General features: G+C 41.6%; 1 protein-coding gene across 5 annotated transcripts in view; it reads left to right on the top strand.

The window, feature by feature from the left end:
* Positions 1 to 22053, top strand: part of phactr2 (phosphatase and actin regulator 2) — a 51044-nt gene that overhangs the window by 20186 nt on the left and 8805 nt on the right. For 3 of the 5 annotated variants that reach the window (XM_008284590.1, XM_008284587.1, XM_008284591.1), the window contains exons 2-9: positions 11234 to 11419; positions 13283 to 13357; positions 13663 to 13791; positions 17177 to 17714; positions 17947 to 18122; positions 19909 to 20065; positions 20387 to 20442; positions 21928 to 21989. In XM_008284590.1, coding sequence (XP_008282812.1) covers positions 11234 to 11419; positions 13283 to 13357; positions 13663 to 13791; positions 17177 to 17714; positions 17947 to 18122; positions 19909 to 20065; positions 20387 to 20442; positions 21928 to 21989 — 1379 coding nt within the window. Of the gene's footprint in view, positions 1 to 619; positions 915 to 11233; positions 11420 to 13282; positions 13358 to 13662; positions 13792 to 17176; positions 17715 to 17946; positions 18123 to 19908; positions 20066 to 20386; positions 20443 to 21927; positions 21990 to 22053 lie in introns of those variants that run through there. The other 2 variants (XM_008284589.1, XM_008284588.1) reach the window with 2 other exon arrangements.

Consider the following 22053-nt stretch of genomic DNA (forward strand, 5'->3'; position numbering starts at 1 on the left):
GAAATTGACAAAAGTAATAATAAATAAAAATTTAATGAAAATCATGACATTGCTTGTGAATTGTGGTTCAACAGAAATATATATATATTAGAATAATAAGAAAACAAGCATGATGGGACCTGTAAACTTATATTTTGTTGATCAACCCTTTGAGCCGATCACTGCCATCAGGTGTTTTCTGTAACTCTCAATCAGACTCCTGCACCTGTTGACAGGTGTTTTTGATTTCACTGCTCATCAGCAAAGTGCTCTAATTTGTCAGTTTTGTTTTTTATTTTTTAAATTATTCTTTTCAACCACAATTCAAAAGCAACGTCTTATTTCACTACAGCATAATTTTGCAAATTTTTATTTATTATTACTTTTTTCAATTTCTAGTTATTTGAGTGAATATTGTGAATTTTGCATTTTCTTTAATGGAAGGGTGTGAATACATTTAAGGACGACTGTATATAAAAGGAAAATATATTTAAAAAGGTAATTTAAAAAAAATTCCCATCGTGTGGTGGTGTCTGCTGAGTAAACCGGGTTCAGGAGGTGTGGGACCCTTCACCCTGTGACCCCAGCAGCGCCTCTAATCTGCGTGGAGGAATGAGAGGCATTTTGGAGGCGCTCACAGGAGGAGCAGCAGGAGGTGGTGGCGGTGGAGGTGGTGGGAGGAGGGAAGTTACGACGTAGTAGAGACCCAGTCAGTGAGTGAACCAAGTTTCCAGCGACTCAGCCATCACGGTGCGAAACTTTTCTCTGAGCGTGCGTTGAGATGAACCCACTCGGCGGCGGCGGAGCGGGTTTATGCGGCGATAGACGGCCTTGGTAGCGGGTTCAGGGGCGGTGGGGGGGCCGCCGGTCCGGCCCGGTGCCGGAGCAGAATATGGGTCAGACCGCCGTGTCTGCCGTGTCTCAGCCTGCGAGCGGTGAGTGTGTGTACGTGTGTGTGTGTGTGTGTGTGTGTGTGTGTCTGCCTTCTCTTGTGTGTCTCTCACAATCCGCTATCTTCATTCAGGAAGTCATTTTCGCTCGTTTTCAAATCGAACAACTTGGACTCACTTGAACGCAAACAAAGCGCTAAGCTAAGTGCTTTATGCTAATGGCACGTTAGCTAACTGCCTTAAATTAATTCTTGCACAATTACGCTCAGTGTGTGTGTGTGTGTGCTGCTAAATTTATCGCTGGCTGCGCTACTCAGCTGTTGTAAAACTAGTCAAAGAGCGAGTGTGAGAGCAGCCCCACGCTGTTGTATAACCAAAGTGCTGTTTATAAGGCTGCATTGTTGAAGACTTTATGTATTTAGCAGCCAGTTTGACATGAGTCCAGATGAGCTCAGGGGGAGCAGATTAAGTCTGTTTTCCTCCAGGAGACCGCAGATTGACTGGAGGGACTATCTGGGCTCACACAAATCTCAGTGCATTTACATTTAATACACAGCCAGGAGCTTATTAAGCAGCACAACATCGTGTCTTAAATCAACAAGTGGGTCTGGATCAAGTTTGTGAAGGATTCAGAGGATAATCCATCACTTACAGCTGAGGTTTGGGAAGATTATCAGTGTAGAAGAGCTTCATGATTGATTAAAATATTGCTTTTTCTCCCTCTGATTATTTAAATTTACCTAAACCCAAGATGTTGGTTTGTTTTTGGGGCTTTAACCAAACATTAAGATGAATCACATAAAAGATGATTTATTTATTAATCAATTGGCTCAGAAAGTGTCTGACTTTGTTTTGAGATATTTCAGAAGAAACTTGAAGCAAAAGTCCCCTGTTTGACTCATAACATCACCCACAGACTAAAATAGTTGAATATGTACAAAATAGAAGATCTCTTGTACATTTATGTAAATGTGAAGTTGACTGATTATTCATTTTGGGTAGAAAGTGTCAGAGTTTTTGAGATCCGTCATCTCACGATTAGCTGTGTTGTTTTCTGACTAATCCCCAAACAGTGAATTTACTCACTCTGTCATACAACAAAGTAAAACATCAAATCATAACTGTTTTTTTTAGTTAAAATACTTTTTTTTTTCTTGTCATCTGTCATCCTTGGGTTGACCATGACCCACAAAAAGCCAACGGTTCACATTCATTCACGTGTTTATGGGAACTCTTACAGGAAGGGACACATGACTCAGGTCGAAAACAAAACTGGGCTTTTTTTTTTATGACGCCGTCAGCATTTAAAGTAAATCCCAGACTGTTTTGTAGCGCACTTAAGCCAAAATGCATAGGAACCTGAGGCCATAACGATGCGTGATTGCATTATGAGTTATGTGATGATGTTGTGGTTGTGCTTTAAATGCTGAATCTACAGTACTAAGAGCAGGAGGGGAAGTATTTCTGTCAGGGTCTCATTGAAAGATCATTAACATAAAACTGATATCCTCCCTGCTGAAGTTATGACTGTACACTAAAACACAAGTGAGCTCCAGTTTCCGGTCTGATTTCTTTTTCGGTCTGTGAGTTTGGGTTTGAGTCGCTCGGTCCTGCGCTGTGCTGTGCTTCTCCGGCCTTCACTGGCAAAAGATTTGGAAGAAATGACCCAAGTGTTAAAACTGCAGCTAATGCCCAGCGTCGCCCCTCCCTCCGCTCGCGTCCAACACCTCTTTTTTTTGCCTCGTATTCTTCATATTTCCTTCCCCTGTTCCTGCCTTTTTTTTTTTTTCTTTCCCACATTTTCTTTTGCCCCACTTTAGTGCCCCCTCTCTTGCTCAGATTTTCCTCTTCTCTCTTTTGTCTCTTTTTTTTTGCCTCTTTCCCCCTCTCCATCCCTCTTCCTCTGTTCATGACGTCTGCTTCTTCCCTCCCGAGTGACTTGCAGTGAAGGAAGGAAGCCTCTCCCTTTCCCCTCCTCTTCAACACATGTTCCCGCTATAACTTCTGAAAAAAACTGGTCGCCTTTGTCGCAATACGTTGCTTTTATTATTGTGCCAGACATACGCCATGCCATGTAGACAGAAAACAGTTTGGGGACTGAAGTCTTGAAGACGAAAACGCTCACATATAACAAACATCAATGGCCTGTGTGTGTGTGTTGGCGCTGTAATAGTAGCCCTGAATGCATCCAGTGTGGGATTACTTCATACAGATGACTGTTGTGTCTCAAGTTGTGTTTCTAATTATTCCACCCATTTCCACAGCTGCTAAACCCTGACTCACCCAGCTAGCATGACATTGCAAGTCATCCGTTTCAAAATAAAATGCCCCAGTGTGAAATTCAATGTGGAATCGTGGAGTCGAGTCAGCAGTTGCGACGTTGCGCTGAATTCAGCGGAGGAGGTGGAGTAGAGCCATGTTGTGGTAATTTAAAAGCTGTAATCGATTATATCTGTCTCGACTGACTCAGATTTGCTTTAACATAAACAATCTATTAACCAGAAGCCTTGATTTACCCTCATTTCATCGCTTCTTGTCACCCCATCACTGAAGGCTTATCTAATTTTTATTAGTCATACTGTAGAGTTTCTCATGCTTTAGATTGGATTACTTTGCCATCTGTTTGCTGGGAGTGGTTCATGTTGTCACTTCTTTTGTCGCTGACAGTTGGTAGGGGTGTCCCGATCAAGCTTTTTGCCCCTGATCCAATTGGAGTCATTTAATATTTACTATCTGATGATACTGTGTCCTAATCTGACTCCATTTTCCCACATGAACTATCAAATCAGCTGTTGTACCTGGTTGAGTCTCTCACTGTTTAACCCTCCTCTTATCTTTTGGGTCAGTCAATGTTTAACATCTCTACATAAGTCATTGACATCATTTTTTCCAGTTTTATTTAAAGGGCTATTTACACATAAACTTGGGTAGCAGTTTTAATTCTGATATTTTCTGGAGGTTTTGATTGCTGGGGTCAAATTGAGGATAAAAGATGGTTAACACTGTAGCGACCAGTGGAACCATTGCTGTGGTTTAGCTAGTTAAGGGCCACCGTGACAAAGTCTTCTGTGACCCTTAATAACCTTCAGCCAGCGCACATATGTGTTAAGTCAACCCAGGACAATCAAGGCGTGGACTTCTGGTATGCTAGTGGTATATGTGACCTAGAAACACAGGACAGATGCTCAGCGTACTCCATTTTCTATACGGCGTTGTAGAGGCTACGCCAATTCTTTAACCCACTGAGGGAATCCAATCAGGAAAACTTAATTGATGCGCTATATTACTCACACCTGATGAATTAAAATCAGACTCTTATTGCTTTATGTGCACACAGTTTCTTTATTTGATATCCAAATCTTCTCAAAGTGCATATTTCCAAATCAGCATGCACACATACGGTAACTTTCATGTGTGTTGCTCAGCAGTCAAAAACCAATTTGTCCCCTTCTGGTTGGAAACGCTACCTAGACAGAAAGGTTCCTACCTTATACAGGTGAAATTGACAATCAGCACATTAACGTGAGACCCATTCACATCAAATACAGAACAGCGTTTCCTGACCTGCTCCTACAGGTGTCATCGATTATTATTAATGCTGCGTTTATTAAGAATATTTTCAAATTTCCAACAACTGTGTGAAAGCGGATGTAATTACTGTTAGTTGAAAATGAGATTCAGATTGTTGAAGTCTGATGTCCATCCATCCACCCTGAGCTCCTCCCTGTGTGGACCAACACCACCTATTTTCCACTTTCTTCGCTTCTATTGGTTCTTTGGTTGACAGTTTTCAGGGGTGCTAAAACTTTGCAACACCTCTAAGTAGCAACAAAATGAAGTGTCTTGTCATAAAAAATTGCAGCCTTATGCTGTGTTCACTAAGATATTTTCAAAATGATCAACAGACAGCCCTTTGACCAGCAGCATTGTTTCAGCTGTGATGCTTTGGGTGCTATCATACAGAATATCCTTGAGTTGTTCTCTCTCTGGTAGACACATGACAGACGAAATGTTTCTCCAAGCATTATTTTTCATAATAGTATCGTTGTCTAGGCATGTCACCAGATGTGGTCATGATAGTAGTAGTATTAACTTCTCCATTGTTGTTCAGTGCTTGTATAATATTGGGGGTATTAGTGTTTTTCTCGTCCTGCCTTCACTGTGATTGAACGTCTGGGTAAAAACGCTGAAGTGACAACATTTTACTCAAAATTTTGAAAAAAAAAACTGTGGAAAAAAAACCCAACATTTTGATGAGCGCGCCCCCTGAGGCTCTGTGACTGTGTCGATTAACAGATGATGAGTTCAATCATGTGTGTAATTAATAAGATTAGTATTGCTAATTGGCTAACTCTTTACGCCTAAGGCTATATTTTGATATTTCCACATGAAAAAAAACATCCCCAAATTCAGTTAGAAACCACTCCACGTTGGTACAGAACAGATTTGGGCTCTCTGGATGAGAGACAGTTGGGGAATTTTAAATAAGTTTCATCTTTAATCCTTATCACCGAATGGCATTTTTGCTTCCTGATCAAAGCTGTAAATTGGAGAGTAAATTATAACAAATTAAACATGCTAACAATGAGCAAAGGGACCTTTTAGGGTGGAAAGGTGCTGCAGATTTCTTTAATTTTTCTTAAAAGTTAATATAGCTTTCATACCAGTGGTCATTGCTGACATCTTCTGCCCTGAACATGTATCAAATAATATATTGTTTTCTTGTTAGTCTGTTACTCTTGATGTAATCCAAGAATTTCAGTGCTTATTGCTTCTATTTTGGTACGTATGAAAGTATTATATAAATTTAAATGGAGTAATTTCACATCAAATGAGATGAAAAGTTTTGAGAATAATTGCGCAAAAATAAGGAAATGAACATTAATTGGCTGAACAGTGAGGCTTCACCTTTGTAAACCACTGGTCAAAGAGACAGTTAGTGGATTTTCCCTTTTAGAAAACAGGAAAACAACTTCTGTTGCTGTAAAATGGCAGCAGGACAGTAGATAAATGTACTGAATCAGTAAAGCTGTTGTCGCTCTGTATGCCCAGCATGTGTGTGTCATAAGAATGTAGGCTGTCGATTTCCTGTATTGCCACATAGCTCAAGTGAGTCTCAAATCTTCCGTTTTTCTTAAAACACCCATTTGTGATCATTTTGTATCTAAAAAAAAAAAAAAAGGATTTCAAATAAGTCATCTGCTTGCTTCGAGTTAAACACTTTGTCACAGCAGTGTGGGAATTAGTTCAAGAACAAAAAGAAGCAGATCTCTCTCTATTCCTGTTTTCTGTTCTCTCTTCTCTAAACAGCAAGCCTTATTTCTCTCCTCTGTCTTTATCTTTCTCTGTTCTGCAACTAATAAGTCCATCTATTGTCCCTGTTTGGTTCCCACTAGAGGTTTGATAGTTGGCCTAATGGTGATGATAATCGCTGGTACTGATTTTCCCATCATTAGAGGCACAAAGCAGCTGCTGAAATGCACCTATTGTTGTGATTTGATATCAACACAGGAACAGGAAATGAGTGTGTGCGTGCTGGATGTTTATGTGTGTGTGTGTGAGAGAGAGAGAGAGAGAGAGAGAGAGAGAGGGAGAGAACTAAATTGGTGTCTGGGGAGGGCAGACATCGCTGCACTTTTCCATGTCTTCACTCTTGGTTTTTGTGCTCTTAATTGCCTTGTTGCATATGTTGTTTTTTTTGGCTATATCCTTGAGAAGTCACAAGGTGAGCGAAATCCAACAGGGAGTAATGCTGCTGTGATTTTTACAATGCATACTTTGACGAAAAGGAAAGTGCTTCTGTAATTACATCCTCCGGTCCTATTGCTTTTTACTGTCAGAGCCCCCGTTCTACGGTTTTGGCTAATGAGACATCTGTCATAATAATCCTGTTTTAGTCGTTGTAGCTCCTCTGCTTTCACTCTCTTGAAGTATTTCTGTACAACTGCGTCTACATGGCCTTTAAGAATCCCGTTTTCATGTTTGCACATGTATACATGCTGATTTCAGGAACCCAGATAAGCCCTTGTGCCATTTTTTAAGCAACCTTATTATGCTAGCTGGAACATTCAGGAAAAAAATAGAGGATATTGTTGCAAGTATACATCTTATCCTGATTCCTAACTGCTGCACACAATCTTCAGCCAAGTGACGTAAAGGAAACACAAACAAATGCAGCAACAAAAGCACTTCTGGAGCAATAAAGAAACTGAGCGGTTTAATTGACGGCTGGTGAAAGAACGCCCGACTGATGTACTGGGTCTCTCCATCCATCCACTGCTCCCTTGTCCTCAGTGAAGACAATGACAGCCTGACACCAGTCAAAGAGGAGGACGTAATTATTATTTCCCTTTGCTTTTGTTTCCCATTGCTGCCAGCGAGGCGGATAAGCCAAACTTCCAATGAGATGTTGGCATTTATTAGTGCTAAGCCCACTGTAAGCCAAATGGCCTCATTTTCAAAAGCTACAGTCAGATTAATTTAAGGTTAGGGTCGCAACTACTGGAATGTCAGATTAAATTCCCGCTTTGTGTTGCAAACATCACAGGCTCTTGTACAAACACCACACAGTAACCAGGATGCTGGTATTTATCATCTAGACGGGGAGATGAATCGCTGAATTTATCGGTACGCCATGTAAACAGCATATCCCGAATATGATCAGAAGCAGGATAAGAGTCATGTAAACACAATCACAACTACTGGAAATATTAAATTAGGCAGCAATCTAAGTTAAGGGAGTATCTTTTGAGAGGTTTATCAAGCAGAAAGTTGGTAGGAATGTAGTTTGATCGGATTTGATTGACAGCAATACAACAAAAGTGACGTCACCACAGAGAAGAACGCGCTTAAATCTCAAAACCGATAGGAAACGTGTTTGTGTAGACTGTCATTACTCACAGTGATTGACGAAATGAGCAAATAAACAATCCATCATCCCCAGTAGACACCAGTCGGAGGCTGTTTATGATCAGTTTCAGCTCACGTCCATCAGTGCGTATTGAGCAGCAGATGGCCGCCGACATCTCGTATTGGCATCAACAATCTGTCGACACTTAGGACAGCCAGCCAATCAACAGTATTGATTGTTGCGGGTTGACCGAAGGCTAGGATATGGATTTGAGCATCAGATATGCGAGAATGCTCCAGATGGGTTAAAGATGTGTTCCTGGATTCTTCGTATTTACTTCTTTTAGTGCCGTCGGGCAAATAGCCTCTTCACTAATAACTCCTTTGTTGTCAAATGTGCTGAACATGTGGATCATGTGGCCAACTGTTGTTTCAGCTTTGGTCTGAGTGGAAAAACAGCATTTTTTTTATTTTGCTGACCGCGTTGCTGCATAAGCATCTTAAATTGCATTGAGACAACACTGTGCTGTTGCCGTTTCATCCAAACTTTATTGTGGTTCTGTCAGCAGGTATTGAGACTGACAGGAGCTTTTGTTCATCAGCAGCCACGTCTACACACTGAACATCTTGGAGTCTGCATGTTTTGTTGTATTTGTGACTGAACGTCTTGTCCTTTTTCCTGCCTCCCAGGCTTTTAAAGACGCGTGTGTGTGTGTGTGTAATGTGATATGTGTGTTAACAGATGAGACGAGAGGAGCTTATCTTTAAGATAGCTGCATGACGAACTTACAGTACTGTTACACACAGCACATCCTCATTAAAACAGCATTCTGGTCATTTGGAAGAACATCTTTTTAATCTTTTTCCTTCGTGTTTTAAGCAAACATCCAGTACTGATCCCTCGAACACAAACACATTCAGAACGATACCAGGACGTTTAGCCACGTTTGGTGACATAATGTTTTAATTTGTCAGCTGTTAGATGACTAAGCTGTTGCTTACAGTTTCCAGATTATTTACCAAAGTTATTATAAATGTATTTGATATGGGGCTCTCAATATTTTGGGGGTCATCTTTGCAAATTTCCGAGTTTCACACAGACCAGAAACTATATCCAGATGCTTGACTTTTTCCAACATCTTACTAGTGTCGTTGTAAAATGTGAGACTCAGTGTCATTGCTGGTAATGTAAGTAATAATAATAATAACTGTTGTTGATGCATAATGAACAATACTGAAATACTATTCCTTATTTCATGGGTTTGACATTTTTGTGCCACTGCATGTAGAATTAAAACAAAAACAAACATTTAAATACTGATTTGGATCAACACACGGGTATCATTTGTGAATGATTAGAATAATAATTCGTCTGCACAAATTAGTTTATTTAAAACAAACTGTCAGTGTCAAAGATGGCACATCCGTCCCAGTCTAGCAGCTTAAGGCGACACTAGCAAATACCAGCATCACACCTCAGTCTGCGACTAAACTGTCATTGATTGAGTTGCATTCTGGGTAATAAAGATGACAGATTTTGACAATGCATGGAACAAAAAAAGAAATGTGTTAGACATCTTTTACCATTTGAGGTACGTGCTCCATCCTAACAAACCAGACAAGCAAATAACTTTAGTTACTAGATGCAACGATAGCTTGAAATTTCTATAAGACTACAAATGATTAAAAAAATACTTAAAGCTTGTGCACAGAAACCATAAACATTTGATCCCTGCTGGGCTCCATAGGGTCAGGAGTGATCGAGCAGTGTTATGTAGCTGAAAAAACAAAAACCTTCCTCTTCTTGAGCCTGAGGAATCACACACCACCTCTCTTTCCTCCGTTAGCTTCCTGCACACATGCACATGAACACGCACTCACACACTATTCGCACACTGTCTGCAGTTTTCCAGAAGGTTCACAGCATTTCTAATCTTTCAGCAGGAAGAGGAGGAGTTGTGGAAGGACAAGGATCTCGCCAAGACACACACACACACACACACACTCTGCAAATACTGTACAGAGTTCGAAATATTACCCCTCGGCTGATGAAAGCTGAGTTGTTGAGTGGGACAGATATACGACAACAATAAAAGTCACAACAGTACTTCCTAGCCTTTGTTTTAGCTGTTTCGCATCTTGTCTTTCAAAGCGACTCTGATTTGCGTTTAGCTTTTAGCTTTGCTACAATCTTCAAAGAAATCCACTCTACAGGCAGGCAGGTTACAGAAATACGCAGTTAACAGTCAGTAGCCTGACTTATGTTTGTAAAGTGATGTTAAAACTAGAGTTAAAAAATAGAAAAATAAAAGGATTGAATAAAGATGCAACAAAAGCGCCGTGTCCCTATTTTAAGCGTCCTGCATCAGCGACCTAAAGGAAGACGGTCAGACTATTGCATGTGTCCAAGCACTGAGCATTTCAACCAAAGAGAGGTCTTCATCTTCTCATATCATTTTAGCCGACTGATCTGTGGGAGCATTCAATTCAATTTCAATTCAATTTTATTTGTATAGCGCATATTTACAACAACAAGTCATCTCATAGCGCTTAACAAAGGCAGAAACAGAAACACCCAACAATCCAAAACATTTGGATTCCCTATAAGCTTCAGCAGTCTGCAATTAAGTCCGCATTAAGACATACATCTCTGCAGAATTTCACAAGAAAAAGAGTCGTGGGTGTGCAGAACATGGATGCACTTTGGCCTGAATGATTTGGTGGTGGAGCAAAGATTTTGCCATCCTGCTGTATCATGAGTAACTCTGTAATCGTCACCCATAGCCTTTACTTTACCAAATGACAGAAATAATAATGAAACTAGTCAGCGATGAGCTGTATGAATGAGTGAAAAGATGTTCTTGGTTGCTTGAAGTTAAGCTTAGTATTCCTGAACTGATTTATGTCCAATGTTAGAAGTTACAAGATTACATTTGTTGTTTGTTTACTTGTGTACAAGTCATCCCTTTTCCACATGGGATGGGTAACATTGCTGGCTTCATCAATGTGTTAAAGTGAAGGCATGCTGTCATTCAGATTAGGTCTCTTTTGCATTAAGGGTCCTCATTATAGAAAACACTCGACAGTGACGATGAGCCGCAGTGTGCACACAGTATTATCTTACATGTGAGATCTGACCTGGTCAAGACTCTCTTCATTGGAGTACAGTTTAGTTTTTGTTTAGATTAACCTGTGTATTGTCACTCAAACTTTCTTTAACACTGTGATGTTTCTGATCAATATTGCTGCTGAAATGTGGAAAAACTCAAATCACTTCACAAGGCTCAAAATGTGTCACTTGTTGGCCTGTACATTAATGCAACAACCTGCAGTTTTACCTCGTTAAAGGAAGATTACTAAGATTGCCACTGTAACTTTACAGAAATGTACCCATGGTGCTCATTTAGAAAGTGGCTTCAGTGTATCTACCGAACTCTGGAGCATGCTCGTGTTTTGCTGATCTGCTTTTTGTTTCTGTTATGTAAATTTAGTTGTGCATGTGTGTCTTCTTGCAGTTGATGGGCTGGAGAAATCATCGTCTCTGGCCAGCTGTGACGTGGTGGTGGACAGCGCCGCCAACACCCAGAATGCCCCTGGATCGCGGCAGCAGCGAGGCAAGCTGTCATCGCTGGGAAAACTGTTCAAACCCTGGAAGTGGAGGAAGAAGAAGACCAGCGACAAGTTCCAGGATCTTTCCAAAGGTAGGACGTGTCGTGCGTTGGTGTGCGCGTTAATGACACACTCGTATGAGCGAGTCGATAACTGGCTTCTGATTTGTTCTCCTCAATCAAGTGTCTGGACAACATCACGGCTTGTGTTTTTGGATTTGTGAGGAACACGAGGTGTGAACAGGAGCAGCGTTGCTCTCGGAGGAGCTTTAAAAGGAAAAGAATGAACGGCGTGTTTGTAGATCTCACCGATTGATTCCTGACGTGTTGGGTTGGAAAAAAAATCGTGACAGAAGTAAATACAAAAAGCAGACACTCTTTTTTTTTTCTTGGGTGGCAGGCGTTATCTGTTGTTTGCTGTAGGTCTAAGTTTCATATCTCCATGTCTGTCTGGTTGGTTTCAGGCTGGTGTCCTAAACAATTTACATATTAGGAAGTAGACACCATCACAGAGCACTGACTGTTAGTTAGTTTTTAAGTTTAGTGATTATTTTACCAGGTTTCTTGTTGTTAAAGGTTTTTGACATCAGTGTTCAGGGACAGCTAGAGATGGAGCCATCAGAGTCTCGATGCTTGAACCTCTGAACTCTGAGAGAGTTTAATGTTTCCTCCTTTCTATTTTCATAGTTAATATGTTGACATCCTCTTTTGTCAGGCACATTGAGTTTTCTCGTGGAGTTCATGTCACTGTTTTTCCCTCTTGGTTGTCTTGCCCTGATGTATTCTGCAGGTGTTACTCCAGATGTCTTGTTGAGTCCCAATAATCCCTCGCTATATTGGCTTGTGGCGTTAAATTTGAACACCACTTTGGCTAGTGATGACTGTTATGGCGACATGTAGATACGTACATGTTGTGAAGCTATTTAAAGCATGGATTTGGAAGTGAAAGCAAAAGTGAAATCATTTGAAGCATTTTGGCCATTGTTCAGTCCTGTTTGTGTTTATGGAGTGCACTGATCGAAAAACCAATCTAAGGTTTTTGTGTAGAGCTCCTCTCTGACAGTCTAGCAAGTGTCAAAAAAATGACCATTGTTATTTTCCAGATAACAAGCTGGTGGTTTCAGAGTCTTTATTTAATCTAACCATCTGTCCAAAACACAAAGGTGTTCAGTTTGCTCACTTATATAAAAAAGCAATCCTCAAATTTAGAATGCTGAAATCAGAAGTATCCAGCCTTTTGGCAATAATGAATTCGCTGCAGATTAGTTTTTGTTAACTAGTGAACTAATCTGTGAGCGATTAGTTCGGTGCACGCCTGTCCTGTCCCTCAGCTGTGTCCACATCTCTTTGTGAAAGAGGCAGATTGATTCCTCATGATCCCGTTCTCAAGAGGTTCCAGAGAGAAACTTCAGGTTGTTTGCAGTACAATGACAGAATTGGCTCAGTTCCTCATGTGCGACTCGACGTGCGTTGCTGCTGTGTGCTGTGCAGGGAGGGGATTGCAGCGGCGTTTTCGCAATGAGCAGGAGAACCGAGCTGTTGTGAAATGGTTTCGTGGACTCTTGTGTAAATTAATTGCTGGAGCTCGAGGATGAAATAAAGAAAGACAAAGTTAACGGAAACTCGCTGAATCATTCACTGACTTTGACTGAACAAATAATTGATTTCAAATCTAAATTAAAATTTGAAAATCTAGTTTAGGATTATGCAGCATGTCTGACTGAAGGCTTTAAGCTGTTGTGTCAGCGCATAAGTCATGGCGTCCTCCTTGATAATAATGGTAACGCTGTTTTAACGCATGTAATAACAAAGGGAATATAAAAGTGAGGCTTGACTTTTTAAAAATATGTGTTGCAAATTAAATCACAACACAATGTCTGTGAGTAAAATTGCATTTAGACATTTTCCTCAAACTGTTCAGCCCTAAACTTGACCCTGATCTTGTTCATCGTTCAGTTCTAGAGAGAAAAATCTCGACCAGACAAACAAGGGAGGAGCTCATCAGGAAAGGAGTTCTCATCCCTGAGCAAGGTTTGTCCGATGGTTAATTCACTTGTTTCTGCATTTAACAATTTATTTTCACTGTCTGTTATTAATGCTGATTTTGAACCAGATAAACAGGTAAACAATGTGCTGTCCAGCTTTCAAAAAACCTTTGAGGGAGCAGTGATTACAGCTTACTTCTAAGCCAAGATGGGGGGTTTTGTGAATTGCTAAATATGGCATCTTAACTAGTTCCTTAATGGTTTGTTTTTCTGAAACTACGCATTTTAAAACCTGTTCAAAATCAACAAACACAACCTTACTAAAAACCGTATGAACTTCTTCTCTCGTAGACGAACCGATCAGCAGTGAAAATTTGAACGGACATGCTACATCTACGTCAGAGGAGGTGAAAGTCGACATCGAGTCTTCAGAAACACCACCGGAGGAACCGGGGCCGGTCAGCCCAGAGGGCAAGACAGGTAACTAGTGGATCAACTATTTTTCAACTTTACTAACACTTTAACCTGTAATCCATTGCTGATAGGAGTTCTTTACGGGTTTCTGTACTAGCTGAGACTTTAGACCTGGGATAGCAGTTTTGCAGTGGCTCTTGAACGTGACTGGGACGATGCTTAAGGAATAAAGACGTCATAACTACATAGAGACAGGAAAAACATCAAGTGACAACCGTCTTACAAAGCGCCTCTTTCTCTCCAGTTTTATTATCAATGATCATAAAAATATTTAGAACAAGCATGTATAGAGTGTGCTGCAAGTTTATGCATTTTTCCTGGAACATGGAGCTGTTATGAATCCACACCGATACCGTTATATACAGCCGACCACAAAGGCGATCCCTCAATCAGATTGGCGGAGTAAATGGTCTCCAGTGCTTATTCATGAACAGAAGTTTTCCACAAAGTTGTGATCCTAAATTCTGCAGGGGTTATAGTGAATTACAGTTTTCACATTTACAAAAGAGAGAGCAACAACCCGTGCTGTTGCTCACAGTGGAAGAACTCGCGGGCTAATCAGCATGTACGAGAAATACTACTGTCGCCGGCTAGTGAACCGCTTAATGTTAGATTGTTGATACGTATAGCTTCTCGCCTCCAAACAAAGTGTTAAGTCAGTCTGAAGCCTGTCATGTTACTCAGGAATGTGCGAATTTCACAGCCCTTTAGCGGTTGCAGTTTTATACGCTAGAACTAAACGTTGCAGCTTTTTATAGATGCTTTGAAGTCTTCTTCCTCTTGCCTGTGGGATGCATTTCTATCAGCAGCAGCTTTTTGGTTGACATTGAACTCTCTGTGGGATCTATGAGGGGGTCTAATGTGTTCAAATAGATATTCCCATTATATCAGCCGGCAGTAGGCATTCACAGTCTGAGCAGAGCAGTATCTCCTTCTCCTAATGCCTCCCTCTCTCTCAGGAGACACGCCGCCGGTCTTGTGTCTGATGCTGCTTAAGTGTTGTGCTGTTTTCATCTCAACCCTGTTAGCATTGAACTTGTAGCCATTTGTTTTTCATTTGTCAATACTCAGAAAGGCACAGGCAACAAACACTGCAAATACAGCAGCAGCAGCAGGACACGCATACCAGCACACTGCAGGTTGGGAAGGTTAATGGGTGCATCAATCTTATGGAAAAGCTGCACCGTACTCTTTTATCATCATCAGCTCCGTCCAGCTGTCTCTATCTTTCAGTATGTCGTCCGTCTCTATCTGCTTGTCTGCATGTCCAGTTGTGCGTCTGTTTGTCCAGATGAACATCTTGCTTTTAACCTTCTAAATACTGCCCTTTTCCTTCCCGCCTCCTCTGGTCTGCTCAGAGCGATGTGATACTAAACCAACCGCCCGGACAACTCAGGTGCGGCATCGGGACGCTCAGGCTAAAAAACAGCCAAGTGCCACTCTGCCCTCCTCCTCCAAACCCGCCGGTGGCTCCGCAGCCACAGCAAGGCACAAAGATGGTGCCACGGGGACTAAAAAGACAGCTAAAACCACAGCCAAGACTGGCTCAGCCACAATAGCTAAAGCTAACCCTCGGAACACTAACACCACCAGTCGCGGTACTGGTAAGTTCAGCTAGTTGGGACTGCAGCCAGTCGGCCTGTCGATGTTCTTCCCTGCTTGTCTCCCTGCATGGAAAACACGCTTGTATCACTGCTTGAAGGAGAACAGGACTCACTATAAGCCGTCTGTATCTGTCAACCACAGCTTCATATACACACCCGCTTGTATTTGAAGTGTTTCCCTGTTTCTCCCTGTTGATAGTGTCCTTTCCCCATTTAAAGGGATTTCCAGCCAAGTGAGTAACTGTAGAAGGGTTTCATTAATGATTCTGGGAAAGCAGAAGTGAAGATGTATTTGTGTAGCTGTGGAAACGCCTCTACAAGTACAACTCTGTGTGTGTGTGTTTGTGTGTGACGGAGCGTACGAGTGGATGCAAAGTCAGTGTAGCATGACCTTTACAACATGAGCTCTCACAGCTTCTGTGGTTTTCACTGCATGATTTTAAAGCATGACGGTTGGTCCACTGTTTGTGTGTTTTGTTGTTTATTGTAACGCATGGCTGAGAAAAGTAACACAAAGCCCATGTGATGTTCATGCAGTCTTTTCTAAAGACCTCTGTGTGTTTTGTGATGCGCTATCAGGGAAGTGGTACAAAAGTTGTTTCATTAGTGACTGGAAGAACATCTTAAGTACAAACTTTCCCTCAGGCTACTTTTACCAAACAAAGACACTTCACAGACACTTGAAAAGCTGCTTCAGTCAGTTTTACCTCAGGTGTTCTGCATTTGTCGTTGTTTTAAAATGGTTATTTTAATGTTATAATAGAACATTTACTGTTTTAGGCTTGACTAATTGTGAAATGCATAATATCTGCTTTATTAATCAATAGGATAACTGCTGGTGTCTATCGACTTTCATCTTTACATTTTCTTGACGTTTTACTGCCTAAACAAAAGATTAATTAAAAACTAATTATGAGTTAGTTTAGTTTTTTTTTGCTGTGGCAGAAATATTTGTTGTAATCAGTCCAGTGTCCTGTTTTCCCCTTGGGGTAAAACAAGTTTATATTTTATATACTATGATGGCACCTCCTAGTTTTGCATTAATTTTTCATCACAGCCAGTCAAAATGCTTGATTGAAACTCCATTTGGTCAGAGCAGTAATGCTGGTGTTCAATCACAGGTAGATGGAAACACTGGCTACCGTCCAGACAGCAGCTCCACTGGATCCAAGAGTTTAAACAGCAGCCCACATTAACCAAGCTCCTTCCTATCTAACGGACAAACACCAACACTAGTCGTGTCCTACTTTAGCTTTTTGGACAAGCGACCAAACAAGCATTCACTGCAGAAAAGTGCACCGCTTACGTCAGTTTGCACGCTAGGTAGCTCAGTAACCGGACAGCTGTGGCGCCTCGAACAGCGACGTACCTGCCAATATCAGTTAGATGTTTGTGTGATTCTTACTCGTCGATTCTGCCAAGAACACATTGTCTGGCCACAGTTTGGTAGCTGCAGCGCAAGTGTGTTAACTTTTTCTCTCAACCTGCACGCTGTTGCCAATCACGGAGCGTTTCTTAGATTTCCTCAGAAACATTTTTTTTTGCTTTTTAATAATACAAAAACGCTACATTTTAAAACACATACGTAGCACCTAAATGCAACCTACATGTAGTTTCACCCAAATTTAATTTCAGAATTTTAGGAATACGTCCACATTCTTGCCTTTAGACACTTATGAGTGTTTGTTTATGTATCTTGCATGTCTTCAGAAAACTGAAGTACAGATAGAAAAGTCAAATTTTCTGTTTTTCACTTTTCACATTTGCTTGTTCCCACTTCTCCTCAGCCAAATCCTCAAAGAAGACGGGAAACACAACAAAAGCCACCCCAACCTCCACCTCCACGGCCCGTTCTCGTGCATCTAAGGACGCCGGCGCTGCAGCACAGAATAATGGGACAGACGCAAAGACCAACCGGAAATCAAATACTCCCACCTCTTCCTCTGTACCTCAAAAAGCCTCCGCAGAGACTCCTAGCCAGCCTGGGGAGGTCAAATCCTCTCCTCTTTCCTCAGACACCAAGCCTCTCTCATCCAAAGCCTCAGGCAGTGAGACGGAGGGAGCTCAGGCTGCTTCTCAACCTGGTCTAGAGCCTAAATCTGCTCCCAATGCTTCTGCTGCGAGTGAGGACACCCTCAAAGGTGTGTCTCCTGAAACCACAGCGGCGTCCTCTCACATCAACAGCGCTACCGAGGACACATCCTTCACAGAGCGGCAGACGGACAGCAGCTCACAGGGGGAGAAACAGGAGAGGACGGAAGGGGAGGGAGGAGAAGATGGAAAGAAGAGGGGAGAGATGGAGAGCGGCGTGGAGAACAGCCCGAGGTAAAAATCTAGTTAGGACATGAAAGTTATCGATTCCTTATCTCCTCCTTCTCTGTATCCCAGGTTCATGGAGTGCATTACAGCAGTGGAAAGGAATGAGCTGGTTGATGACAAATCTATAATCTTGATTAATAATGCAATGGTATAAAATAATATGTTTTGGTGGCTAAAGCTTTACAAATCTCGAAATATCTTCTATGTGTTCATGCTGTCTTGTTATTGTTTCCTGCAGGTCAGCAGAAGGCCAGACAGAAAAGCCGCAGGGCCTCAGTGTGAATACAGAGCAGGCCGAGGTGACGGTGATCCCCGATAGGCCGAGAGACAGCCAAACTAGTGACTCGGACTCTGACGGACCAATCCTGTACCGGGATGAGGACGAAGAAGAGGAGGAAGACGAGTACACAAACAGTATGGCATTAGTTGTTTTTTTTAATACATCACACAGCAGTGGAGGAAAAAGCCCCTCTGCCACCACCACAGCTGTATAAACCCTTTAGAGAAGCTCCTCATGACTGCACAGCTCAACTGTGACTATGACGAAGTGCAGGTTGTTTGGTCTATTTTGTAAATGGTTTTAAACTCTGGTTAAAAAAAAATGGAAGGCACAGTAGCTCTGCCTTTGCAGTTCATTGACTCTCTGCTGTACTTTCACACAATTTGTACATTCCTGCAAGTCACAGTCATGTGCACTTGCAGTTTGTGGTGTAATGTGGGCTGACCGGAGTTTTTAAGAATCACTTGGGGTTTAGTTGACTCAGCTTTGAAAAAGGAAGAACAGGCGCCCAGAGTTACTTTGGGGATAACGTCATCGTAGTCGAGGCCCAACGGTCTCATTCTAGAATTCCCCCCTCTGGGTTTTTGAGTCTTCTAGAGTCCAGATTATCGGGGAGTTCAAGAATCTCCCTGCTGAATTTTGAGATTTTCTAGAACTTCCCTGCAGATTTTCAGGAGTTTCCAATTCACCCTCATTTTTTGGGGGCAAAATTCTAGACTCTCCCAGTAGATTACTGGGAGTTCTAGAATCTCCCTGTGGAGTTACAGAGTTTCCAGATCTCTGTAAAGCTTGTGTAGTTCCAGAACCTCCCTGCATATTTTTGGGGGTTCAAGAATCTCCCTTCAAATTCTTGAGAACTAATCATCTCCCTGCAGATTTGTGGGAGTTCAAGATTCATCCTCAAGTTTTTGGGGAATTCTACAACGTCCTCGCAGAGTTGTGCGAATAAAACCTCAAATGTGTGAATGTTGTGGAATCTCCCTGCAGAGTTTGGGGATTTTCAGAATTGGGCAACACGCTTCAGATGTGTCGTCATTAGCAGTGGGACGATGTGGATCGTCAGCGAATGTAAACAAGCAGCATCGCTGTGGTGGCATCTCACTTGTCAACAAAGGCCAATGTTTGTGGAGGCTACTTTTGACATTAATTGTGTATTTATTCACATTTTAAGATAGAGCAGAAGACCTTCTAAAACTTTCTTATTGACACGGCAGATGTAGCTGTAGATGTTGAGCATCTTTATGAATTCATGAAGCCTCAAACTTTCGTAGCAGATATGTTTTCTAGTAATAAAAACAGAATTATACCAAGGCCAGATTTCTATTAAATAAAGATTAGAGCAAAAAAAGTTATGGAAAGTTTTTTTGTTTGTTTGTTTTAAAAAAAATTAATAATCATATATTCTAAGTATTGTTAATTTCTGATTTTTTATTTTGTTTTTAATGACTACTAAACTTTTCCAGTAATTTCCAATAATGTCACAAGACATGTTTAATCCCAGAATGGTTTCAGGGACACAGAGCATTATTACTACTTTTGGATCTCAATGTGATCAGAATAAAAGGAAAGGATTGTTCACAGCAAGACTATTAACTATCTGCAGCGCAGACTTTATTTGCTTGGTGTGATTTTCGTGCTCGGATAAAGTCGTGCTGTTATGAAATCAAGTGATGCCTCAGCTTTAGCACAGATGATTTCGCCTCTTACTTGTTAGCGATAAAACTGACCAGAGCTGCAAACAGGATTTAACCCAACATGAGTCACTTTGTAGTAATGTTTGTAACTAAAGTACAAGATCAGCGAGATGCCGTGTTGACATTTTGCATTTAGTTATTTCACTGGTTCATTATTGCCTGCAGCTGATCTCGGTCGACCCTAAGTGGTCCACTACCAGTCATCCCTGTCGTGTCTCTGCTCTAGGCTCTCTGGCTATGAAGATCCGCCGACGAGACACCCTGAACATCAAGCTGGGGAACCGACCCAGCAAGAGAGAGCTGGAGGAGAAAAACATTCTGCCACGAAGCTCCGAGACAGAGAGACACGAGCTACGCCACCAGATAGGCTGCAAACTAGTCAGGTACACACTTACTCACCACAACACACACACACAAAGCGTGCTGTGAAAATGTAGGTAGGTGTTACTTTTTATTATAGATCTGGCATGGGGTACCACCAGAGACTGTTAATTATCTTTCGGTGTAGCTGTGGGTGGCGTGCTGGTACAAATGATGCACAGTAAAAAAAATCTGTGCTGGCCTTTTTTCTCCTTGATGAGGCAGACAGGCTGCTGGTAAACAGATTTTGGATTATCAACAACAAAGGGTGTCAAACCAAAAAAAAAAAGATTCATGTTGTTTCTCTGTAGAAGTGAAATGTTTAAATCATTTCCTCATTTTAGGCGCCTGAGCCAAAGACCCACCACAGAGGAGCTGGAGCAGAGAAACATCCTCAAGCGTAAGTTTCTGAAGAAACACTCTTGAACTGATGCACCGTTTTTAATCATAATTCTTGGAAACTAGAATCATGTAATTTTCTCGCTATAATGATATCATGAGGAATCGGCTAGACACATGGAAACTGATGTTGTTCCAGCTGCCCATGGTGGTGCACTGCTTTCACGTTCAGATCCTGAGATATGACCTCGTGTGTCGCATCAATCAGATGCATGAAACAGATATGTGTGTCTAAATAATGCGTATTAGCGGCGTTGCGTCCGCCGCGCTGGAGGGATGTGTTCAGTCACACTCAGGGCTCGATTACTGTAAAAGGCTCACCGAGAATTTCCTCAAATTTCTTGCTTCTTTCTTTGGTACCGGTAGACCACAGTGATACAAACTAGTTCAGGTAACTTAGTTAGAAGCACAAACTGCATGCTAGTTCTGCTATTACCACCCCCCCCCCATAAGCAGTCAGTCACACTTGTTTGTCATGCTACCAAACAGGACATAAACCTTTCCACTCGAGGGTTCGCAAGCTCGCTTTATATGCCAAATTAGTATTTCATTGTGACTTTAAGAGGCACTTAGGAATGATTTCAAATGATAATTTAGCTCTTGGCCTAACTGAGCTAATTCAAACTGTTGCTCCCCCCTCCACTCCTGACGCGTTGTGCAATATCTGTTGTTTTATTCTAAGTGGAAAATAACAGCTAACAGCCCAGTTTATAACCAGTGGGTGCAGCACAGGAAATTAAAATCAAAAATAAACTCATATCATCGAGTACAAAGGTGTTAAATCCATAATAACTGTGGCACCGAACGTTGTTTCTGAAGTTTAGCTCTATGACAACAATTTACCCCGAAGAGACACTCATCTGAGGTGGTAATTAGGTGTCGTGTGATAATTATCTACTGCAAAAAAAGACAGTCTTGTCAAAAGGCTCGGATTTGTGTGCCTTGTACTCGGGTTTTACAATAAGTAGGTTTCAGGGTGTGATGTCCACCCGGAGATGCTGATACTCAGAAATGTCACGGCTCACAGAATAACATACAGCCTCCTCAGCTTTTTCATAACACAGGAGAAATAAAGCAAGGCTCGGAAGTTTACAGCACGAGAACCAAGACAACTGACATTTATTATGTTGGCTGTTCTGGTGCACGGAAACAAGAGTTAGGACTTTGGTTTCGGTGCCATGATTCACAGACGGCTTATGTTTCAATCTCCGATGCGTCCACCGGAGGTCAAAGAGTTTACGAGTGCGCGGGGCCAAGTCACACACGAGTTGTTTACACACATTTATATGTGAAGAATATTGGCTGTAAAGATTTAACTCCGATGATTTATTCGGTTCCTCTTTAGTTTTCATGTTTCGGCAAATCACACCACTAATAGACGCCATAGACGCGCTTTAATACAGAAAACCACATTTTGCAGCTATAAATAGAAGATTGTTGCAGACGTAGTAGGTGTGAAATAACTCTGTTGGTTCTCTACATGCAGAAAAGAATGAAGCTGAGGAGCAAGAAGCCAAGCAAGAGATTAAAAGGAGGCTCTCCAGAAAGGTACTGTAAACACCGACCACATGCAGGCACATAAGATGGAACAGAAAGGACACAGTGAGTCTAT

Source organism: Stegastes partitus, unplaced genomic scaffold (genome assembly GCF_000690725.1).
Source record: "Stegastes partitus isolate 25-593 unplaced genomic scaffold, Stegastes_partitus-1.0.2 Scaffold365, whole genome shotgun sequence".
NCBI classification, from domain to species: Eukaryota; Metazoa; Chordata; class Actinopteri; family Pomacentridae; genus Stegastes; species Stegastes partitus.